This window comes from Mesoplodon densirostris, chromosome 14 (assembly GCF_025265405.1).
Source record: "Mesoplodon densirostris isolate mMesDen1 chromosome 14, mMesDen1 primary haplotype, whole genome shotgun sequence".
In the NCBI taxonomy this organism is placed as follows: domain Eukaryota; kingdom Metazoa; phylum Chordata; class Mammalia; order Artiodactyla; family Ziphiidae; genus Mesoplodon; species Mesoplodon densirostris.
This window is the reverse complement of record NC_082674.1, coordinates 1,352,019-1,375,842: the sequence shown is the minus strand read 5'-3', so window position 1 is coordinate 1,375,842 and position 23,824 is coordinate 1,352,019. Positions and strand designations below refer to the sequence as shown.

At 51.2% G+C, this 23,824-nt stretch overlaps 1 protein-coding gene across 3 annotated transcripts in view; it reads right to left on the bottom strand.

The window, feature by feature from the left end:
• The window catches only part of TPO (thyroid peroxidase), a 29,912-nt gene extending 14,670 nt beyond the window's left edge, over positions 1 to 15,242 (bottom strand). For all 3 annotated transcript variants that reach the window (XM_060117302.1, XM_060117303.1, XM_060117304.1), the window contains exons 1-4: positions 15,149 to 15,242; positions 9,590 to 9,674; positions 5,353 to 5,522; positions 2,789 to 2,921 (exon numbers count right to left, since the gene is read on the bottom strand). In XM_060117302.1, the coding sequence (XP_059973285.1) occupies positions 2,789 to 2,921; positions 5,353 to 5,522; positions 9,590 to 9,674; positions 15,149 to 15,242 (482 nt within the window). The remainder of the gene's footprint in view (positions 1 to 2,788; positions 2,922 to 5,352; positions 5,523 to 9,589; positions 9,675 to 15,148) is intronic.
• Positions 15,243 to 23,824: the final 8,582 nt, after the last annotated feature.

Below are 23,824 nucleotides of genomic sequence, written 5' to 3'. Positions count from 1 at the left end.
ATGAGGCAAAGTTATGTCTAATGATATTTTGATTTTACAGACTACTTCTGAGCATGACTTTTGAGTCATGCAGGTGCCTCTAAGTCAAAGGGACCAGTATCAGTAAGAATCAGTGTGTCCCAGAAATGTTTCCAGCAATGAGGAAATGAGAGACAGATGATTGGTAACTAGTCCTCGTGCAAATCACATATAAATAGTAAATATATACGTATGTGATCACATATGTAAATGTATAAAATAAATACGTGACTATGTAACATTTAGAAAATACAAGAATAAAATGCCTAGAGAGCATATGTAAAAGTAAAGGACTATGTAAAAGGAGAAAATAAAATACTTTAATCATAAAATATCCTACATTTAGAAAAAAACCATCAGACAAATTAGAATGGAAGTGATAGTTCAAAGACAAAAGAAAAAAAGGAGAATTTTTTGTTAGAGAAAAATTTGTTCTGTTTTTTAAAAATGAATTATTTGGGTACAAAATTGTTGTGGTATCCAAGGTCCCTCGGCCTTTATCAACGCATCCCTATGGCAATAATAGCCATGGGGGTGTTTGTTTGGTGGTTGCAGAATCTTCCAAAAAGAAAGGAGTGAGGCTGGAGTTTGCAGGTGGACAGGAGACAACTTTGCTGGGTCTTTGAGCTCACGTAGCAAAAGCATTTGAATTGGAAAAGATTGGGATCTAGGCTTTCTAATATTCTTTCCCGCATCTGATGTGTAGACACTCACAACATTTAGGGAGTGAAGTCTACAAGAATCATGGCAAGCTAAAGGGTTTTTAAAACTTTTAAAGTATTTGTAAATATAAATATTGAAGAATTTAGTTGGTTTGTTTTGACACTACATTATTACACCATTTGAGACATAACATCCACCCACCATTCTTCTATAAATGGGACTGGTTTGGATGCTCTGCCCAGAAGTAAAGGAACCATGGGCTGCTGAGAACTTTCTAAGCTCTTGTTTGAGGCAACAGCCCACAGTTAAGGCAGGGACATCCCAGGGTTCCTGACGCTGGAGAAAAGGGACTTTCTTGCTTCTGTGGCTCACTCCCAGCCCTGCCGCAGTGTCCAGGGGCCACTCAGGAATGATGAGTAGCAGTAGGTGGTGATGGTTACTTTGCACGTCCGAAGGGACAATAAATGGGGATAATTCTAGTTTTAATACTCCGTTGGTCTCCAGCACAACCAAAGGGGCTTAATTTGCAAAACCATATGGGACAGTAGTGCATTTAATCAGCTGCAGTAAGTCAGCTTTAGTACAGTGTTCTGATCTGTTACAGTCGGCTTGTCTTTACTGCAATCCCATAAAGTGCTGCTCTTTCATTCAATTAAGAATAATGAGAATGTTAATTTAACTGCTCAGGGGATTGGGTTTTTTGTTTGCTTGTTTGTTTGTGTTTTTTTTCTGATTGACTGTCATGTTTCAGCAGCTCCCGGGACATCACATGGTTTCTGTGACCGTCTCATCCTCTGGTCGGGTCAGAGCCCAGCCAGCTCGGCAGGACCCAGGGACACCTTGTGGGGACCTCGCAGCCACCAGGCGGGGCCCCCTCCAGGCTTCCGGCATCGCTCTCGGATGCTGCTAGGCTGGAGCGGAATAACCGCGGCGGCCCCAGAGGGGCCCCAGCACGTGCTTCCTTTAGTAGATTTGGATTGACAACCACATTGGAAATGGTCGCAGAGCTGACAACAAGCAGGTGACACGTCTCTGGAGGAGAGTTTCACGAGGGAGACAGGTGTCTGCTCCCCCCGTGGCTCCACGTGACTGGGATTTGTTTGAAACACCAGCTCCTGTCTCTCAGACACCAGGCAGCTGAAAATCTGCTCTGGGGGCTATTTTTATAACAAGTGGATGTGTGAACATTTGAGGTTGGTGTGGGCAGGTTTTGAACTAGCAAGTCTGAGCCTGCAGAGAGAATCGGCCACCTTGGGGTGTGTCTCATTTATAAAACAGTTAGTGAGGCTTCAAGGTGGTATCACTTGAGTTTTCTGAGCAGGTATGTTATGTTTGGGGCAGAAAAAAGTATGAAGTCCCTGCTGGTCCTTTGGATCTAGTTGCTGTAAATACTGTGACACAAGATTCAATCGACATCACGGAAGGAAAGAAAGGGACTGGGTCTCCACCCACAGTTCCCTGGAAGGTGCGTCCCCCAGAGCCCATGAGCAGGGGGCGTTGGCTGCCCCCTCCTTGGCAGGCGGTGGGGCTGACAGCAGAGAGCGGAGCTGGGAGGGGCGCCATGGGCAGAGGAGACCCCTGACCCTGGTCCTGCCGTCCGTGACCCCACATCCACCTGCAAGTACAGTTTCCCCAGAACACGGCACATGGGGGCCTGGGGGCGCCGGGGGCCCAGAGGTGGTTGGGGTCACCTGGAATGTTTGGGGGTTGCCCAAATGGACTGACCTTCTGGAAAGAGCGATCAGAGTATGAGACGGCCTGAGTTGGTGGCTGAGAGTGGACAGCAAATACACAGAAAAAGAAATGGAAGAAAGTTGGGATGACCTCAGGGACCCCTGAAGGTTTATGATTAGCATCGCTGGTGAAAATGGTACCTGGCTGCCAGGGAGCTGAAGACCTTTAAAATCTGTGTCTTATTAAAGATACACACAGAAGTATTGGAAACATGGGTGTAAGGAAGAGGCTTGACCAGTTCTTAATATAATGAAGTCAATACTGTACACTTCCTTTAATGAAACCTCAAACAATCTATGGAGACTCTGCCCTGATGGCACCTGTCATGTTCAAATACAGTTTACAGGTGAGACCGAGGGCACTGAGGAATTACCTGTTGTTGCAGGCGCCCGTAATGAGCCTGTACTTGTTTGCCAGGCAGGTGTTTGGACATCTGGGGGGAAGCATGTAGGGCTGGCATCCGGACAGGTTTGCAATCGTTTTCAGTAGATCTTCTGATAAAACATCTAAGGAACAAACACCAAAGCTTCAGCCCTCGATTGTAATAACCTACCTGACGGGGTAAATGTTCTAATGTGATCGTTATTCACACAGAAACCTCCTCATTCTTTGCGGGAAGCCCTTCCTTCTCCTTGAAATCAATCCTCTGTCATTGAACCCCCTTGAGTGTCCTCGTTGCTCGTAATGTGGGGTTTAAAATTTATTTTTGCTTTGCGATCTTTCAGAAAAGCAATTCTGAGAGCTCTGACCCCAGAGGTAAGCACTTCTCAGAGGCATCCGCAGCCTCACTTGTGGAATCTCCAGCGTTTGCCATGCTGCTCGGCTGAGGCTGGGGGCCCACGCCCTGACCTCAGAAGACGGTGAATGCCTGGCCTTTATCCTCCCCGCAAACCCTACCTCAGTCAAGTTTCCTAACAGTATCCATGTGTCCATCTACAAAACCCTTCTTTTTTCCTTCATGTTGATGTTTGGTTCCTTCTCATAAATCTTTCTAGGTTAGGGCCCCAGGAAACAGTCTCTTATTTTTTGCCAGTTTTGTTGCTGTTTATTTGACAAATCAAAGCAAGGACCACTTTCTTGTCTGTTGGTAGAAGGAATCACTGGTTACTCTCCAAGATGGTTTGTATAAATCTTCAAAGATAATGCCATAAAACTGGCCAGATCCCGCTGAAATCAAGATAGAAAAACACTGGAAGACACACATCCCATTTTCAAGCTAGAGAGAAACAAAGCTAGCTTAATTAATGTTCACTGAACAACCTCTATGGAATGACTGTATGTGGACAGTTAAATGAAGCTTAGACGACAATTTTTATTTAGGCGATAGAGAAATACACATTCCTTAACAAGGTGAGGCTTCGTACCAGGAAACGCTCAAGCACATGCGAGAGTCTAACAGACAAAGTCCATGAGAAGAACCACAGTGGGACTTCCCTGGTGGCGCAGTGGTTAAGAATCTACCTGCCAATGCAGGGGACATGGGTTTGAGCCCTGGTCCAGGAAGATCCCACATGCCGCGGAGCAACTGAGCCCGTGAACCACAACTACTGAGCCTGCGTGCCACAACTACTAAGCCAGCGTGCCTAGAGCCCGTGCTTCACAACAAGAGAAGCCACCGCAATGAGAAGCCCGCGCACCGCAACAAAGAGTAGTCCCTGCTCGCTGCAACTAGAGAAAGCCTGTGCGCAGCAACGAAGACCCAATGCAGCCATAAATAAATAAATTTATTTTTTAAAAAAAGAACCATGATCATAGCTATGTTAATACAAAACCAATGTCAGGAAACAACCCTAGGGGAGGGGTGCCAACATTTGATTGTAGATGCTGTTTGGTGACGAACTGATGGGGAAACATTTGGATCCTTCCACTTTTACTAATTCTGAAATTTCTAGATTGGCTATGCTGATAGTGGAAATAATAGAAAACATCCTAGACTAAGGGGTTCTTCAGTTCTGCACCACAGCCTGGCCCAAACCCATCAGCTGAATACACCCACAGACCTGGGCAATGGCCTTGCAACACTACACCGTGAACCCGAGGCCGGCAGGACCGCTGACTGCAGTCACCGCTACCGGAGTCCCAGCTGCACCGAGACAGGATCACAGGCCAACAGTCCTTAGAGACAGTTTTCAACTGCTTCAATAAAAACATTTCAAATGGATCTTTGGTTGCTATAAAGTTGATTAAACTTAACTTCTAAGTTTAGTATCTGAGAATTCAGGTTAATCCCGATTTAGCTGAGTCTGTCTTATTCTAAAAACTAAGTAAATCAGTATTAAACTAATCTACAGCTAATTGGGAGGAAAACCTCAGAGACCAAGTAGCTCATGGCACCACATTGAAAGAAGTCTCCATAAGTTCATTAAAAATAATCTTGTTTTTTAATTCCTCATCATTGGACTTAGAAATGTGCCTATGATCGAAATCACTTTCACTCAGTATCTTAACATCAGCAGAGCCTTTGATGGGATGCAGCTCGCCCCTCGTGTTTGCTGGTTTGCCTGTGGCCAGCCGAGTGGACGGCCAGTGTGGCTGCCCCATCTTAGGGAGGAGCACGTTGGCTCCCAGAGGCCTGAGCAGGGCCCCGAGGCAGTTTTCTCAGGAGAAGCGGGGCTGCTGTCGTCATCTCCCTGGAACACGCTGCGTCCCACAGAAGTGAGTTTCCCCCAGGTTTTAACCAGGTCGGTCGGGGCCTTGGAAGTATCCCTCAATCATTTCATACCACAGAGCGGGACACTTAGATTACCGAGCTGCTTCTCCAAACCCGATCTGAATAGCAGAGAAGCAGTGATTTCCCAGACTAACAAAACCAAACTCCTGAGCCTCTTAAAGAACCGCTCCTTTGTCCTGTGAATGAGTGGGCATCGCGCCCTGTGGGGACCCCCAGCCCCTGCACAGCCCTGCCCGGCCCTGACCCCCCGTCCCCCGGGTGCTCACCTGTGGGCGGCCCGGACGGTGAAGACCCTCGGTGAGCCCTCCTCTTCGCCTCCTGCACCGACACCTCCATGATGTCCGCCGCCCGGGACGCGGCGCGGCTGGTGGGCTCAGGGAGTTTGGAAAAAGACAGAAGCTGTGACGGAGAAATGATTTCTCTTTTGTGGAGGTTTCTGGGCACAAAGCGGAGATGTAAAGTCAATTATTCTTTTATGGTGTTTGGTGATTACTTACTAATCAATCACACGCACCTTTACGTAGTACCTGCCAGGCGACAGGCAGGTAGGGATTCAAGGACCCCGTCCACAAGGCCCGCGGGATTTAGTGAAGGGATGGGACCCAAGTGTAGACAGTCTGCCAGTGTTGAAAGGTGAAGAGAACGAGCAATGTTTGTCTTTTACAAACTTGCAGAGCCGAGTCATTTGATCCTCATAGCAGCTGTGTGAGATCAACCTTCTCATCAAAGTCCAGTTAGTCAATGGGTTTGCTAACTTTGCCTGTACATTTACCACACATTGCCATGAAAACTAAATTAAGTTGGTTTCAGAACACTTTCTGACAATGGCTCATCTGTGTATGTTTGCCGCTGATTCATTCTTCTTGGCCACTTTGTAATATACTTTAAATTTTTGTTGAGATAAGGTCGTCTCACTGTTTATGTTGACAGTTTTTCTAGCTTATTGTGCAATACTGATTTTTAGTGTTATTTAAGGATATTTTAAGTGCTAATTAATGTTTCACTGAGAATATTACTGTGGATAAATAAATTGATTTTGAAACTTGAAAGAACAGCCCAGGTAGACGTGAGGGTTCCAGCGGATGGATGGGACTCTGAGAGCCAGCAAGCAGCCTGTCCTGGTCCCAGAGCAGCTGTGCTGAGGCTGCGACCCTGCTGTGTCCCTGCTGCCAGTCACGCATCTCACGGCACAGCTGAGCAGGTGACGGAGCCGCCGGCGGCGAGAACTGCAAGTCCTGCCGCGGGTGCCCCTCACCCTCCCTTCCCTCTGTCCTCTCACGAGGGTCCCCGGCCTTTGGGATTCCAGCAGCTCCCACCACAGGGGACCCACCTACCCACCAGCATTTCAGGGCCCGGGGACCCCTGGAGGGGCAGGACCCAGGTGGCCTGTGCAGGAAGCTGCCGTCCCCTGGTGGCCCCTGCAGGGTTGCACCACCGAGGCCCCAGGAGCCCGTGTGAGAACCAGCTCTAAGCCTAACCTGAGAGCCGTCGGGGCGGAGCTCGGGGGCAGGACACCCCCTACCACTGCCCTTGGGTTTCTGGTTCACAGCCCTGAGGTCTTGGGGAAATGGCCCAGCTGTGCTTCAGTCGTTCTGCCAGCTCCGAGCAAGTGGATCCTTCACACATTCCCCTGGTTACTAACAACCTGGAATGTGTGGAGCCCACTGACGGAGGTGACGTGCAAGTGCCGGCTGAGTACCGACCCAGATTACTCCATATCTTCAGTTATTGCTCATCAAAGCGCAGGAGACCAACGCTAGGCGGGCCCATTTTACAGATGAGGAAGGCGGAGCACCAGGATGACAGCCTGTGACTGATGGAGACCACGTTGAGAATTGAAGATCCTACACACACGGCACGCTAGACCCCAGCCAGTGTGTGTATAAACGTACACAATAGGGAACTTAACGTGGGAGCGTGTTGGATTTGCCAGCATGTTTTCCAAAGGTACTGTGAGGCCGTGAACTTTGAGGGGCAGAGCTCTTCCTGACAAGCTCCCATGGGAGCCAGGTTCAGAGACCCCAGGCTCCAGGCTCAGAGACAAATGAGGCTGTTGCTCAGGGCTGCCCACCCGTGTTGGCGTCTGTTTCCACACCCTGGACGCTGCGGTAGACATGGTATTGGCCCCCGAAGACGTCCCAGTCCTGATTCTGAGGCCTGTGAACCTGTTCGTTTCTACAGCAAAGGGAGTTCAGTTGCAGGTGGAATCAAGGCTGCTACTCAGTTGATCATAAAAGGGGATCTTGTCCTGGATGATCCAGGTGGACCCAGGGTAGCCGCAGGGGAAGGTGACAGTGGAGGGAGCTCGGAGAGATGGATGTGACAGCTCCAAGACGGAGGAAGGGGCCGGGAGCCAAGGGATGCAGGTGGCCTCTGGGACGTGGAAAAGGCAGGAAACGGATTTGTTCCTGAAGTTCCAGGAGGAACACGGTTCTGCTGACACCGTGGTTTTGGGCCCGTGAGATACGTGTTGGACTTCAACCCGCAGGACGGTAAGGTAGTAAGTTACGTTGTTGTAGCCACTGAGTTTGTGGTGATCTGTTAGGGCGGCAGCGCCCGTGGGCTCTGGTCCTGCAGAGGAAGCCGGGTCTTTCCGGGAGGACAGGAAGCCTGGCCTTTACCAGAGGGAGTCCTTAACCGCGTGTCAGACAGTGAACAAAGCTCTGTCTTCCAAGGCTGTTCGCTGTGCAGACACCCTTGGAGAGCCGTCTGGAGAGAGGCCGCCAGGGCCCCTTCTCAGGAGAGCTGGTGTATTAGAAAGCAGACAGGATCTTCCTGGGCCACCGCCCACCAGCCCCCGGGCCCTTCCGCAGGCCATGGTGGCCAGAGCACTGGGGCGGCAGGAGGGCCTGGGCCGGCCTGGAACTCAGCTCCCTGGTTTTTTTTGTTTTGTTTTGTTTTGTTTTACATCGTTATTGGAGTATAATTGCTTAACAATGGTGTGCTAGTTTCTGCTTTATAACAAATTTAATCAGTTATACATATACATCTGTTCCCATATCCCCTCCCTCTTGCGTCTCCCTCCCACCCTCCTTATCCCACCCCTCCAGGTGGTCACAAAGCACCAAGCTGATCTCCCTGTGCTATGCGGCTGCTTCCCACTATCTATCTACCTTACGTTTGGTAGTGTATATATGTCCATGCCTCTCTTTCGCTTTGTCACAGCTTACCCTTCCCCCTCCCCATGTCTTCAAGTCCATTCTCTAGTGGGTCTGTGTCTTTATTCCTGTCTTACCCCTAGGTCTCAGTGGGGACAGCCTAATTTCCAGATTTCTAGTGTTTTTCTTCTGCTGTTACTAAAATCCACTGTGCGGCACAGTCAGCGAGTAGCCTTTGTTTCAACATTTACATTTGAAACGAAGCCCCCAGGCCACAGACTTTGCAAACGGTCAGTTCCCCCTCGGGAGAAAGCAGGTCATGGACGGTGCAGCCCTTCACTGCAGGGGGGTCCGAGGAGGCTCAGTGCCTTCTCTCCATGGGGGTTGTCAGTAGCTCTTCCCCTTTTTCATGGATAGTTGATATCACAGTCGTGGACACACTAACAGAGTCACACTTCAAGAGATTTCTTCCTTCTTTCCCCTTTGATTCAAGTTTTTATAAAATAAGCAAAACTTAGTTGCAGCCAATATGGACAATAGGGCCTTTTCTGGTGGAATAATAGAAATTTGAAGTAAACCAACCTCTGTCTTGTGATATTTTGTATCTTGAGACCTTAAATAATTATTAGTCAGCTTCCAGCAAAATAACACACTTGTGAAGATAAAACCTGCTTTTTAGATTCTTGTGTGTTTGTCGTGTTTGCTTTACAAACATCTAATGTGAGACTATAATATTCTTAATATTGATGCCACTTTTATATTTAAAATGAAGGTGTTTCTTAATGATTTAAAAGGAATGTGGGGGGGGGGGCTTCCCTGGTGGCGCAGTGGTCGACAGTCCGCCTGCCGATGCAGGGGACACGGGTTCGTGCCCTGGTCCGGGAGGATCCTGCATGCCGCAGAGCGGCTGGGCCCGTGAGCCATGGCCGTTGAGCCTGCGCGTCCGGAGCCTGTGCTCCGCAACGGGAGAGGCCACGGCAGTGAGAGGCCCGCGTGCCGGGAAAAAAAAAAAAAAAAAAAAAAAAAGGAAATGGGGGGGCAGATTTAATTCCTAGGTAAGGTTACAGCTGTGTCCCAGAGCCCGGACCCTGGGGCCGTGTGTCTGGACCTCTCCTGCCACCTGGCTCTGAGGCCAGTTCTGCCGGAGCCAGGCTCCCTCATCTGTCTTTTGAACCAGGATATATTGAACCCTGGCTGCATCGCTGCCCTTTGCTCTGTTTTGCTAGAGAGAGAATTTGAATACGGGTTCTCTCGGTTGTTTGCATGTGACCCCAGAAATGAGAATAAGCTCATGTGAATCTCAGCCCCTAATCTGTAAGGTGGAGGAAACTGTGAAGAAGATGATGGGCAAATCCGCTAAAGCCCCAGGAGCTGGCGCACCTCCTTCCCACCCCCGGGGCGGTACCTTCTCATCGTGGAGTAGACGGCCTCGTCCACCAGCAGCTTGCTCGCCTCCACGATGCCCCTGACTCGACACTCCTCCGTCTCTCCTACGAACGAAGCATCACACCATCAAACACAGAGTTCGCAAACTCCCCGCCACATGCAGCTGGATGTAGTGACAACCACGCGGCGTCTGGGCCCCTCCTCCGTGGGGTCCTGGGTCCGTTTCCCCATCTTAAGTGAGTGTTGGTTCCTCGCTGGCAGAGACCCTGGGGATGGGGTGGGGAGGGACCCAGCACCATCCTTACGCTGGCAGCCCGGCCATTCTTACTTCTCACTTGCCGGAGCCACCTCCAGGGATTTTGAATAATTTCTTTTCTGAGAGTTTTAGTTACATAAACCAGTGGTATAGAAAGTTTATAATAATAGTTGGCTATTTTAACTTGTGCATTTAAGAGAAGATAAACTACTCCAGTACACCAGCAGTTTGCAGTGAAAAGACCCTTACGTTTTCTTTTAGTTTTTACTGCCTGGCATGTTTAACAAGTTCTGTGGTGTGAATGTTTCCGTTTCCCCAGAATTCGTACGTTGACCTCCTAGCACTCAACGGAACAGCGTCAGGAGGAGGGGCTTTGGGAGGTGATGAGGTCCTGAGGCTGGAGCCCCCATGATGGGGTGCCTGCCCTCGTATGAGGGGCCCATGAGCTCCCGCCCCTTCCTCCAGGCAAGGACGCAGTGAGAAGACCCCATCTGTGAACCAGGAGGAGGGTCCTCACCAGAATCTGAAGGTGCTGGAGCCTTGATCTGGGACTTCCGGCCTCCAGACTGAGAGAAGCAGAGGTCTGTTGTTTATAAGCCCCCCAGTCCATGGTTCTGTGATCGCAGCCCGAATGGACTAAGACAATAATCTAAGATTCCATCTTGGGGTTAAAATGTGAGGTTCCAAATGAATATTATAAAGTAGGCGACTCCTTCCAATAACGCACACAAGTAACTTTTGTTACTAAATTACCTGTTGCATAATCAATACTTCATCAGAGGAAATGCATTCATTTCTAAGAATAAATAGAATATCAGAATGTTCTTGAACATTACACATCTAAATAGAAAGAAAGCTATTTTTAAAATGGTAAATTTCCATATCTTTAGAATTACATAGGCATAGCGTATTCCAGAAAATATATTAAATTCCTGAGCAAATTTAGGAGGGTTAAGTTACCGGGTAGATTTTGTCCTAAAATTTAACGGAAGATTTTGTTGCAAGAAGAAGTAAAGGGGCTCGAAACTGTAAGAAAAGTTCAGGGGGATTCAGACGGCAGGTTGCTGGGAGGCGGAGACCTTGTCAGAGTCCATCCTGCATCCAGGAGCCCAGCGTGGGGTCCCGCCCCCGGTGGACCCACAAAGGCACCTTGAAGGACGGTCGGGTTTCGCCTGCAGCCCCTCAGTGTCCTTCCCCAGCCATCAGCGCACATTCCACAACGTGACTCCCTCTGGTCCCTTCTCTGTGCCCGTTCTGCGCCTCCAACCCCGGGCTGGCTGAGGGCACACGGGGCGGAAGCGGCCTCAGCTCGGCCGGGTCCAGGCCACCACGGCCATGGGTTCCTGCCGTGGGGTCTGAGCACACGGGGGGCGTGTGGCACAGGAAGGGGGCAGAGCAGGGGAGTCAGGGGGACCCCAGAGGGGCCACCAGCCTGGGGCTGCAGAGCCCGTAGGAGAGGCCGGCCTTTTCAGGGACCCCTGCCCTGGGGCTGGAGGGGATTCCACTCAGCTCTCAGGACTGGGAGCCCCACGAAATCTCGGGGTTTAAGGCCCTGTGAGCTTCATGTATTTCCTTTCATTCCCGTCCAAACCCTCCATCCACATTTTCGTTTCTGAGGTCAGCCTGGCCCTGCGTTGGCCGAATGCACTGACTCCCCCGCCTCTTAAGCCTCCTGCAATGAGATCAACTGCTGGCTCTTCGCAGGCACTTGGCAGTTATTTGAGAACAGATTCAGTAAAAGGAAAATGTGTATCTGTCACCAGTGTCTTTGGAATTAACAGTTGCTAGAGAGATACTTCCTTTTCTTGACAATATTAATGTTGTCATTTAAGCGTAATCGATCATATTTGACTTATTCTCCAGTACCCTTCCTTACTATGAAATAGTTTACCGAGTTCCTAAAGATAGTGTTACAGGCCTGCAGAGTATTATCTTTTCAGATATTGCATAAGAAATATATTTTTGTGCTGAAAATTCCCCATAAAATTGTAGTTCTCATCTTGAGTTGCCTCCAGTCTCTGCCGGTAGCGGGCGGATGTGACCCGTTTCGTTTCCTCTTCACCGTGTGGGGTGGGGTGTCAGGCTCATCTCCCTTCCTGGCTCTTCAATCACCTCCTTCAGCTGCTGTTGAGCAACCACAGGGGCACGGGGTGGCGTCCAGAGATGCAGCATCCGACCGTAGGATCACAGACTGGGAGATCCGCAACCTAACCTCTTCTTTTCAGATCTGAAAACTAAATTTGAGGGAGTTTCCTGATTCATCTGATCTGGAGACATCAGCCTTCTGAAGGTGGGTACCACCAGCGGGGGTGTGCTGCCCCTAGAAGGTCCCCTCATACATGGTCATCCCGTATGGAAAGAGTTGGAATTCAGGAAGCCGTTATGCAACAAAACACTACAGGCCAGAAAGAAGGAAGTCACTTATTTCCAAAGAGTGACTACTAAAAAACAAGGCAAAGGCTTCCCTGGTGGCGCAGTGGTTGAGAGTCCGCCTGCCGATGCAGGGGACACGGGTGCGTGTCCCGGTCCGGGAAGATCCCACATGCCGTGGAGTGGCTGGGCCCGTGAGCCATGGCCGCTGAGCCTGCGCGTCTGGAGCCTGTGCTCCACAGCAGGAGAGGCCACAGCAGTGAGAAGCCCACATACCGCAAACAAACAAACAAACAAACAAGGCAAGAGTGCTGGACTCTTCCTCTCTGAGCTGTACTCTTGATGAACTCCGAGGATGTGGTTTGGCTCTGAGCTCTGTGTTTAGTCCTGACTTTAATGATACCTGTGTGCTGAAACCCAATGAACTGGAATAAGTCTCCCCACTTTCCCTGTTAAACAGGTTCACCCCTCAGGCTGGCCTCCCAAATCCCCCATCTGCAGCCATGCCTCTGCTGCCTCTTGTTCATTTGCATCTGGTTCTCTTGTAACAGCTATGACGTGTTGGAACATTTGCCACACAGATGATTGCACTTAAATCTAGACTTTGCACAAACAGGAGAAACGAACCCCAGTCCGTGTGGTGATGAACTCACGTGGTTTCCATGATAAACGCTCTATTCGGAGTTTCTGAGAGAGGACTTGAACTCCTGCTGTGCAAACCTGCCTACAGTTCCCAAACTGGTGTGACACCTGAGGATAGTTGTTCCTGAGTGTTTATCAGCCAGATTCAAACGTGTGTGTTGGTTCCACGCACAGACCTGGGAGGTGACAGTGAGCATGGCCACAGCTCCGCCATCTCTGAGATCCTTGGGGCCTCTACTTTCTAAGCTGTGAACGGGTGACTGGACCCCACGGGCAGGAGCAGCCCACAGAGAAGACACCCCACCCCAAGGGGCTCCCCACTGGCAAGTGGAGATGGACGTCTGTGGTCCAGCCCGGACCTGGTCCTCATGCCCAGTGCCCCCAGCTGGCTCTGAACAGGCGAGAGGGAGCAATCCGACAGCTCGTGTCACAAAGTCTGTGAACACAAGTGATATAAACCCAAACTCAGACAAAAAGTCGGGTGAGATCGTCATTGAAATTTTGGCTACGGAGAAATATGACTGATAAAAGTTATGTTTCAAAGAAAGTTCGACACTTTTATATATAAAATAGATAACCAACAAAGACCTACTGTATATAACACAGGGAACTATACTCAGTATTTTGTAATAAACTGTAAGGGGAAAGAATCTGAAAAAGTAGTGTATATGTATAACTAAATCACTTTGCTGTACCTGAAACTAACACGATATTGTAAATCAGCTATTCTTCAATTATAAATGAATAAATAAATAAATAAATAAGAAAGTTAACCAGTGCGCAATTATTTTGTTTAAAATGACCATTGGCTTGTCAACTGGGAAAAAAAAATCATTGTATTAAAGGCTGTGAAAGTGAAACACTGTAAGACTAAGGATATTTTCTAAATAATTAATTTACAAAGTAAACAAGTAATTAGCCAGCTTCAGAATATTCTAATGAACAATAAATTAGGCTCCAAATTGCAGCATTTTTATCAGATGCTATACTGTGCATTATTTATATATATACTGAAAGTTTGAGGAAAAAAAAAACCTCTTAGAGATGGGGAAACAATAAAAAATTGCTCTAGCAAAGTTGTAGATATACCTTTCCCAATTTTTAAAAAATATATGATTTCTAAAACTAAAAACCCTAGTATGCAGATATATTTATATTCTGTTGAATGGCTCTTACTCATGACACCTTTGTCACTATGGTTTTGTAGAACCAGGACTGTAGTAAATATGAAATGCAATGACTAATTCACAAAGCATTTGCTGCACCCCTTTGCTGAGATGGGTTTACTGGGCTGGGAGGAGGGGGACCACATTGCTTGAGGATATTTAGATGGAATTGGTTTTTGTTTTTTTCTAGTTCGTATTGTCCAGGCATGATGCACTCAGTACTTTAGATGGAGCATCTTATTGATACTCACAAATAGAACTGTGGTGGAGAATCTTCCAGTTTTCTCCATTTTACAGACAGGAAAGTGGCCCAGTCAGTAGTGGGTGGGGACAGAGCCTTACCCCGGCCTCCTCACGGCCTCGATGGCCAGGCCATTTTCTTAAGGAGCATATGGGTCTGCAAAGGACTTTGGTGCAACTGTTCACGTGACCCCGAGGCCTCCGTGTTCGGTGAAACTGGAGACTCCATGGCTCTCAGCAGGAGACACCCTGGGGTGACGTGGCTGCGTGGACTCATCATGCCTGGAGGGCGATCAAGGGGCCCGGGGCTCGGGGGAGGGGCCAGGGGAGCAGAATGTCCAGCTCTGAAGAGCCCAGAGGGGCGAGCCTGCCCGGGGGGCCCGTGTTGCAGAGGCTGGTGATCAGAGAGCATCCTCGAAATGCCCTCCGACACCCTGCTCCAGTCACATCCCTCCTCCGTGCTTGGGACCTTTTTTTCCTTTTTTTTCAAAACAGAGCAGAGTTTGAGCTGTGATGATTTCAACCATAGCATAGCTATACATTTCTTAACTGAATTTGACATTGGAGCACCCTGATTCCAGAAAATACAACACAGAAGTGATTTAATGAAAAATGACTTTGTGATACAGGAACAAACAACTACTCCCAAAGAAATGTTTTTCAAACATATGAGTAGGTAAACATGGAAATTTTCTATTGTGTAATCATAGGAAAATCAGTTATTTTTCAGAAAGAATTGTATTCTAATCCTTCTAAACTCAAGAATTATTGTTATTTTCTTGGAAAGTGAAAGAAACACTGAAGAGGTCTTACCTGATTCTGGAGAACCCACGATGCTTCCTGTTCTGGTCGCTGGGAGCAATAACTTTATGATTTCAGAAGACCGTAATTTATTGTTACTCACCCCAAAAGAGGTCCTTGTGTCTCAGGATGAAAGAGAAGACAGCTCCGACAGAGGCCACAGCCAGCGTGGTGCCCAGGATGGCCCGAGCCCCCATCCTGAAGAGGAATTGAGAGCATCGGGCGGTCAAGGTCACGGTCAACTCCTCAGCTAGAGTCCCTGTCGACGACTCTCCACGCACTAGTCCCTGCAAGGCGGCTGCTCTCAGAAGCTTGGGTCTGAGCTCTGGGAGGTTCTGACCCACATGTCTGCGGTGTGGACAGGCCTTACCTGCCCAACTATTTGAAAAGAGATCCCTCCTCTTGGGCAGCTGTTGTCAGCAGAATAGCTCAGTGACAAACTGTTTTAATTCATGGTGATGCTTAATGCTGTAAAACTTCTGGGAATAATCACAGGGAATAAAACAAATCTATTTCCCATAACACATCTCTGTAGAATTTTAAAAAATGAATAATACAAAGAATTGAGCTTTTAGAAAAGAGGTATATAAAATTTCTAAATGCATGTGGGATTTCCTACAACATTCTTTTCCCTGCTTATAAACTGATTTCAGAATTATGGAGCCGTTAAGACAAAGCAAAAATTCCAAATCAATCATTTCTATTTTCCCAATTTTTCTTTTCCTAGCCTCGGATGTTCTGCTGCTATTTTGGTGCCACGAACTTTGTTAAACGGGGTGGTGCTGACGGGGCATCCTGAGTGGAGCACGTGTCAGGGCCTGCTGACCTGTGAACCGACCTGGCCACACCTGCCGGCCGCGCTCTCTGCACTGAGGTCGCAGGAGACCTAACAGTCATCAGCCCCGCGGCTCTGCTCAGTCAGCCTCCCAGATGTGCCCTGAGCCCACATAACAGCCTCCCTTGAACTGCTTTACAAGTTTCAGTGATGGATTTCTCTCAGAAAAAGGAAAGCCAAAAAGTTTCACAGCCAGACCCTCTCCTCCACTCAGCCAAGAGGTAGGTGTGCAGGACAGGTGACCCTGGACGTGCCCAGCTGCCCAGGGCCTGGCCTCCCACCTATAAAGAGGCTCCAGGCTCCACTCCCCGCCCACATCACCGGGCTGGATTGGCTCCCGTTCCTGGGTTGGCTGGACGTTTACCTCTGTGTTTGCACAGAAGGCCGTGTGCTGGCCAGGTGTGGCCTCACCTGGGTCCATGTGAGGTTGAGCCTCTGGCCCTGGAATGAGGAAGAAAGGGAAAGAATGCGTAAGTGTCGGGAAAGAAGAAACCAAGTAAAACCGGCCCCTCGTGACGCTCTCACTGTCCTCTCTCTTGCTTCTCTGAGCTAAACACCTTATGAAAAAGAGCACGTTTGTCTTCAGAGGCAGCGTGAGGAGCCCTGCCAATGCCCCGCATCCCGTCTCTGAGAGGGGGTGAGGCACGTCTTCTGGTCTGTAGAGAGTGTGGGGTCTCTGCACCTCTCCACTTCCCGCCTGAGTCTTGGGTTTCTTCTACATGAAATCATCTTCCTCTCCTTCCTGCTCTTTTTCCCTCTCTTGGTGCCTTATTCAAGGATGCTCCCTCCAGGAAAGCTGAGGTTCGATGCTAACACGTATGCAAGGCATCGGGACATCAGGGCATATTTGAAGCATTAGAATGACATGATCAGCATAGGAAAGATCCGTCTGAAAGTAACACAGTAAGTGAGTTAGAAAAGCAGGTGGGGAATCGTCAACAGTTACGGTCATTTCTCCCTGAAATGGTGGGAACAGGCTGAGACGGTGAGAGGAAGGGCGAGACTCCAAGCCCCCTTCACAGCAAAGCAGGGACTTGGTGACTTGCCTCCCTGGGAGCGGCCAGGGAGCAGAGCCAGGGCCCCGGCAGGCTGAGTTGTGGCCTGAAGCCGTGGAGATCCCGCTTCTGACCCTGGGGAAGCCAGGGAAGGAGGGGAACCGGGGGAGAGACGCAGAGGTAGCTGTTCGGGTTGGGACGCTGGATTTGAGGCATTGGAGCTGTGCACAGGCAGCCAGCTGGCAGCATTTGGAAACACACTTTTGGAACTTTGGGTGGAATTTGCCTGGAGAGGGACGTGAACACAGATGAGGCAGCTGGATGTGACACACGGGGTGGCTCCGAGAGAACGCAGGGACCCAGAGGAGCCTCTTTACTGGGGCCCCAGCTGGTGTCGGCCTGTGTTTAGGGCCCTGGACGTGAGGACCATCCCAGTGGAGGCCGGATGTTCCTTTGAGTCCTTGGCTGGCTCAGGGCAGACGCTCAGACGGCCGGATGTTCCTTTGAGTCCTTGGCTGGCTCAGGGCAGACGCTCAGACGGGTGGCCTTGTGCACACAGCCTCAGACGCCGGTGCCCTGACGTAACCGTTTCCACAGGCATCTTGGGCCGGCTGGCTGCACCCAGGAACAGCGGGTCCTTGTGCTCAAGTCACCCTCCACGACTGGGCCCAAGATGTTCCGTGACTCACGTCAGAGCCTGGAGTTTGCGTGGTGCCCTGTGGGGATGAAGCACCCATGTCCCACTGAGCCTTCTAGAGGTTCCAGCTCACTGGTGTTCCCACCCCAAGTCCTCACACAGGGTTGAGCAAAAAACATTAGACTGAGATGGAATCCTGGACCCTGACACTTCGCCCTTGCCGGTGCTCTGAGGCTTTTACTGTTCACCCTCCCAGCCTGAAGTGGAGGGTCCCAAACAAAGGTCCTCTTCCTCCAGGAAAGAGACATAAGAAGATCGCATCATTATTCTTTCTTTAGTGAATTTAAATCACTACAAGGGATGATAGAAATGTTAGTGGGTGTTAAGTCGGTAATGTGCTTTTCTGGTTTATTAAATGTTCTGACCACCTCAGTTTTATATTGTGCATTAAGAACACTGATATTTGGTGAGTTATAAACAAAAAAACTATACGACTCTCCTGAGATACCTGTATCATTTAACTAACTGCTTAAAGACAATCTAGGAAAGGGAATCTTTTGGGAGAGTTTTAAAAAGCAATTGTGCCCTTTTTAAAAAGAAATAAAGAAAGCATTTTAGTTTTTGTTAAAGTAACAAGTACACAAGGAAACCTATCTGCTTGGTCAGTCTGGAAAAACCAGCTCAGGGTTGCACTTTTGAGAGGTATTCGTTGCATTTCCAGCTGCCTTTGAAGGGTCCAGAGCATGTGCCCTTTTCAATGTTCTGATCAAATGTTCTCCAGCTTCAGGTAGTGAGACCTGACAGCCCCTCACCACATACGCACACATCCCAGTCAGTCACGAGGACTGTTGGAATTTGTTGATGTGACCGTCTTTCTAAAGGTATTTTCAAAGTCACGGTGCATATGATTTGCCCATGTTCACGTACACAGAAATGAAAGCCCCAGGACGTGTGTCCTGAAGCTCCTGAAGGATTTGTCCTACATTAATAATTGTGTTGCCCGCCATCTGTCTCCCCAGGACCTGGGTCCCCTCCACGCTGTGTGTGACTCTCCATCTCTACACCTGGAGAAGTGGATGCTTCTTTGTCGTCCACTTAACACATATGAAATGGGAGGAGGTGACAACTAAATACATCTGGATATTCCCTCTGTGTCCACGACCTTCCAAATGAAGACGGGGTCACACGATCCGCCTCCTTTGAAAACATCGGGTCCAGAGTGAGACGTGGCCTCACCTCCCTCCTGGACCCCAGGGCGCTGGGTCGTGTCCCGTGGGTTGGAGACGGTGTCTTCCCTGTGTCCTCACTGTCCTCCTCTGTGTGTCTGCGTGTCTGCGTCCTGACCTCCTCTTCCTACGGGGCCACCTGTCCTCCTGGGCTGGGGTCCCTTCTGAAGAGCTCACTTTACCCAAATTACCTCTTTAAACACCCTATCTGCACATACATCCTGAGGTTCTGGGGTCAGGGTATTGGCATGTGAACTTTGGGGGGACACGGTGCAGCCCCTCCAGGCTGCAGTGAGGTGCGGCCAGCCCCCCTCCCGCTGAGTCTCCGTTCAGGAGCCCAGTCCTCTCGCTCCAGCACCCAAGGGAGCAGAGCTGCTGTTCACGTTCCTACCCGCCAAGGAGAAGATGTGCCCTCACGGCAGGGTGCACGAGGCAGCTGGGTCCAGGGGCCACACGTGGCCGCTCCACCCACTTGGACTCTGTGTGAAGAAACATGTGTCCGCGGGCCCCATGTCTTCTGCTTCCAGTTCACATGTGGCTCTTGGACGCGGTCTGTGCCGGGGAAGTGCGTGGCCTCCTGCCATGTGTAGGTAGGTTGACCCTCCCGCCCACGGTGAGGGTGGCCTCCTGTGGGATGCCGTCGTGGTCCTGCCCGGGTCACTCGAGCCTCCTGGACTCTGGCCCCCAGGCCACGTGGGCAGAGCCAGCCTGGGGACATCAGTGGTCTACGTACTGGGTGAGGCTAGTGGTCCACGCCCAGGGCTTTGATTGGGAAAAGCACTCAGTGCCCACTTAGCTGATGGGACCACAGGTGTAGACTCGGCGGAGGCAGCTGGGGGCCTCGCCTCGACACAGGCTCTGTGATTCGAGCCCCCGAGGGCCCTCCCGCCTGCCCGCTGTGCGTTGTCCTCTGGGTTGCTAGCTCAGCAGGGCCTCTGGGCAAAGGCTTGCCTTGGGGCTCCCCACTCCGGCCAACCCCGACCCTCCCCAGGGCCCTGCAGAGGAATCTGGAATTTACCCTGAGAGACGGATGCTCAGAGCCCTGTCACTGCAGAGACGTACGTAGTCCCTGGGTGGAGCCCGGTGGCCGGGTTAGAGGGGGGTGTGGCAGCCGTGCCCTCGGGTGGCAGATCCCAGTCCCCGCTGGAGGTGCCGGGTGTTCCTGGGCACCAGCAGGCCGGGGGTCATGTGGCATGGGCAGCGGGGGACGGGCACAGCTGTTCAGGGTCTTCTCCTCTGGGGACATTGGTGCTGAGTCATCCCCAGAGGTGGCCTTGCTGGGCCGACTCGGGGCCCAAATGCTGGAGGCCTCTGCGATCTCACAGCCCCGCTTCCTGCATGCAGGGGCACCTGTACCGAAGCTCTCTGCCTTTCAGACAAGGAGGAGGATGCTCTGTCCAGGAGAGAGAGACGCCCACAGCGCAGGGCCCAGGGGACCAGCCAGAGTCCCCGCCAGGCCCGAGGGCGGGTAGGACAAGGAAGACTCTGTGAGAGGGCTTTTCATTTTAATTCTGTCGCTCGCAGGTGTTGCCACAAGGACACATGACTAGAAAGCAGTCTCTCTACTTATATTTTTGTTAAAGATAAGAGGAATTTTTTAAAAGTTCTCCTTTAGGTTTAGTCATTAGTGATTGACTTGCCAAGACATGAAGAGAGTCTGTGTGAACATCTGATTCTTGCCGATAAAAATCCTGAACAAACTCACACCTACAATGAACGCATCATCCGTTTCATTGAGACGTGAAGTAAATTTACATGTTCACTTAGACTGCTGGGCGAATTCGCACACTATAATGGAGCGGTTCTTCTCAGACACTTGCAAAGTCAAGTCACAAATATTTCTGGTTTTCAGGTACAACTGTACGTGTTTTCTGTAACCCAGGAGTCCCCGTACCAATTTTTAATAACTTTGCAAAATGAGTTTTCTGAACGTAGGAAGCTTGCTAACAAGGACAGAAGGTCATGTGCTGTATGAAGGATGGAAATTAAAGTCCACGGCGTCCAGGCTGAAAAGGGCTCTCCAGCCAGAAGCCCCGCGTTTCAGGTTGTGTCTTCTTGTGGCAAAAGGGGGTAACTTTCCTGGTAGGCGATAATAATCACTTAATTCAGAGAATCTGCAGAGACAACATGCTGTAGCAAACACGGAAGCACTGGTTTTCCCAGGTCAGGCACCTGGATAAAGGCCGTGACGCTGCACACGTGACTGTGCAGCCCCTGTAGCATCCTTACGAGGCACCTGCCCTCGTTTCTGTTTTCAGATCAGGAAATTGAGGCTTGGAGATACAGAAGTTCCTGCCAACGGTCAGACACCCAGTCGCTGCTGGGTCTGAAGCAAAGGGTCACGAGCAGAGCGGGCGGCTGTCGGCTGCCCTGGGCTCTGCCCCCTCCGGCTGCCTTCCACGTCACCCAGAGCGACGCGGGGGTCCCGACCGTGGCCCGCGGGCGGCGCCCCTCTCACAGCCGCGTCCTTTCTGAGCCCCCCTTCCCGGCTCCTGGGGCATCTTCATCCTTCCCCCGGGGGCTCTCGCCGACCCCAGTGACACCACACCGCGCGGCCTGGCCTGACCACATGGCATACAGTGTGGCAGCTCCCACCTCATCAGGACGCGTCTGTGCCGGCGTGACTCTCTGAGTGACCGTCGTCACCTGCACGGCGAGCACCTGCCTCTTTGCTGTTTCTCGTGGTGGAATAACGAGGCCGCAGCTCCCCACGTCAGCGGGCTGGAGGGGGGTCAAGGGTGATTTTTATTTACCTCTGCCGACTTAACCCATGGGTTATTTAATAATGAACAATAGAATAGCGAGTCAAAATGTGCATTCCCTTTTTTTTCTTTTGCGGTACGTGGGTCTCTCACTGTTGTGGCCTCTTCCGTTGCGGAGCACAGGCTCCGGATGCGCAGGCTCAGCGGCCATGGCTCACGGGCCCAGCCGCTCCGCGGCATGTGGGATCTTCCCAGACCGGGACACGAACCCGTGTCCTCTGCATCGGCAGGCGGACTCTCAACCACTGTGCCACCAGGGAAGCCCCTGCATTCCCTTTTATTCATTGTGATGGCAAATACCTGATACTTTGTGTGCTGAAAGTATCTGTATATAAAATAAGCTCACAATTTTCATTGTATAAGGGAGAAGTGAATTTTACTAGTTCAGGGGGACAAAGCATTTGTCTTCTCACATTTGTGAATGTAGTTGAGACAGTACAGCTGATAAAGATTGCTGCAGGGAACTAAACAGAGTTATGTTCTGAGGCCCTCTGAAGCTGGGCTCTTCCCTCCCAGGACGGGAGACAAGGCTTACTCCTTGACCTTACAGTTCAGAGATGTTTCCAGGCCCTTGAGACAGGTGTTCCTGGGCTGTAAAGCTGGCAAGAAGGCTTATTTAGCTTTAAACGGAAATTATCTACATCTCAAAGAGGAGAAAGAACTTACAATTCCAAGGTTTCCGAAGTCGGTGCTCCATGAAAAAGGAAGCGGGGGCGTCTCTCCCCTCCTCACTGCAGGAGGATCAAGTGTCTTAGCTTGTATTTGCTCTTTCAAAACACGGGTGAGACGCAGCTCACGAGACGAACTCATGGTTAAAAGGAAGAGATTAACAGAGCCCTGGATCCATCCGAGGGCGCGGCCCCGGGGCCCACCTCCATCCCCTGCGTCACGGGAAGCCCATCCTCTGGGATGGCGCAGACCCCAGGAGCCCTCCCGCACCCACCACGGGGTCCAGTGGGCACTTGCCAGGGTGCAATCCCTTCCCCAAAGTCTGAGCGTCCCCAAGGGGCCCTCAGCCCGACAGCTCGCTTAGGGACGTGCCTGTCTGAGTCCATTCCTGGCCCTGTGTCCTCAGAGGTCCTCCCGTGTGACGTGGTGACCAAGGCTCCCCACGTGTGTGCTCAAGCCCCACCGGCTGACCCCTGGGTCCTGTCCTGCCTTCGGTGGAGCTGGCCGGGCAGGTCTAGGAGAGGCGGCTGAACTTGGCCTCCAGGAGGTCTGGGGACCCAAAGTCACAGCACGGGGGGAGGAACCTCCTGCCAGGGGTGGGCGGGGATGCTTGTTCTCACGCTCCTGTATCAGAGGAGCTGCATTTATTAATTTTAAGAGTTATTTTGTTGAGCTCTCTTCTTACCAACGCAGAACCTAATTCCCCGAGGGAAGCCCCTCCCCGTCGTCCTGCTGGGGTCCCTGCTCCCGCCGCCCCCTGAGGACAGGCCCTAGATCATTCCACCCTCCTCCTCCAGGACGGGCCAGTGCACAGGGAGCACTGGACACCTGCTGCTTCAGGGTCCTCCCCGGAGCCCCCTCAGGGGCCTGAGCACAGCGCGGCGGGTGTGGGAGCGGCCAGGGCACCTGCTTTGCCTCGGGGAGCGGGGAGGGCTCAGCCTCAAGACAGGCCCAGCAAGGACGGCCGCGACGGGGAAACGGGGTCACACGCCAGCCTCATCCCCCCGCAGGCCAGCCCCAACCCTTGGCGCTGACAGGGCTCACCCTCCACGTGGCCACTGCTGGCCCTGCTCACTGTCCGCACTGACCCTCTCATGGTCACCGCTGACCCTGGTCACTGTCACTGCAGATCTTGGTCACTGTCAGCACCGACCTTTGTCACTGTGCCTGTTGACCCTGGTCACTGTCACCGCTGACCTCCGTCCCTGTGAACACTGATCTTGTCTCTGTCACTGCTGACCCTGGTCACTGTCAGCAATGACCTGAGGCCGTTTCAGTGCTGATAGCGTCTGCTGACCCAGGAGAGGCCCAACTTCCCAGAATAAAAGCCCGAGGAAGCAGCAGCTGAGCCTCCAGCCTCAGGAGTGGAACGGTCCACAGCCCTGGCCACAGGGGTCAAAGATTAGGGCTGAGCGAGCCTCGAGGGCATCGGCATCGGATCCCAGCCCTGCCGTCCGAGTCCTGGAAGCTCAGAGGGAGAAGCCAGGCTCCCCAGGGGTCAGCTTCCAGGCACTGAGGCAGGAGGGGCCCCCGAGCCTGACCCCCGCGCTCTCCCCAGCCTCTCCCGTCACCTGCTTGTCACCGTACCTGGAGGGTGTGCCTGGCCCCACGGATCAGGGATGGCTTTGTGACTGTGAGCCCCTTGGTGTCCGAGC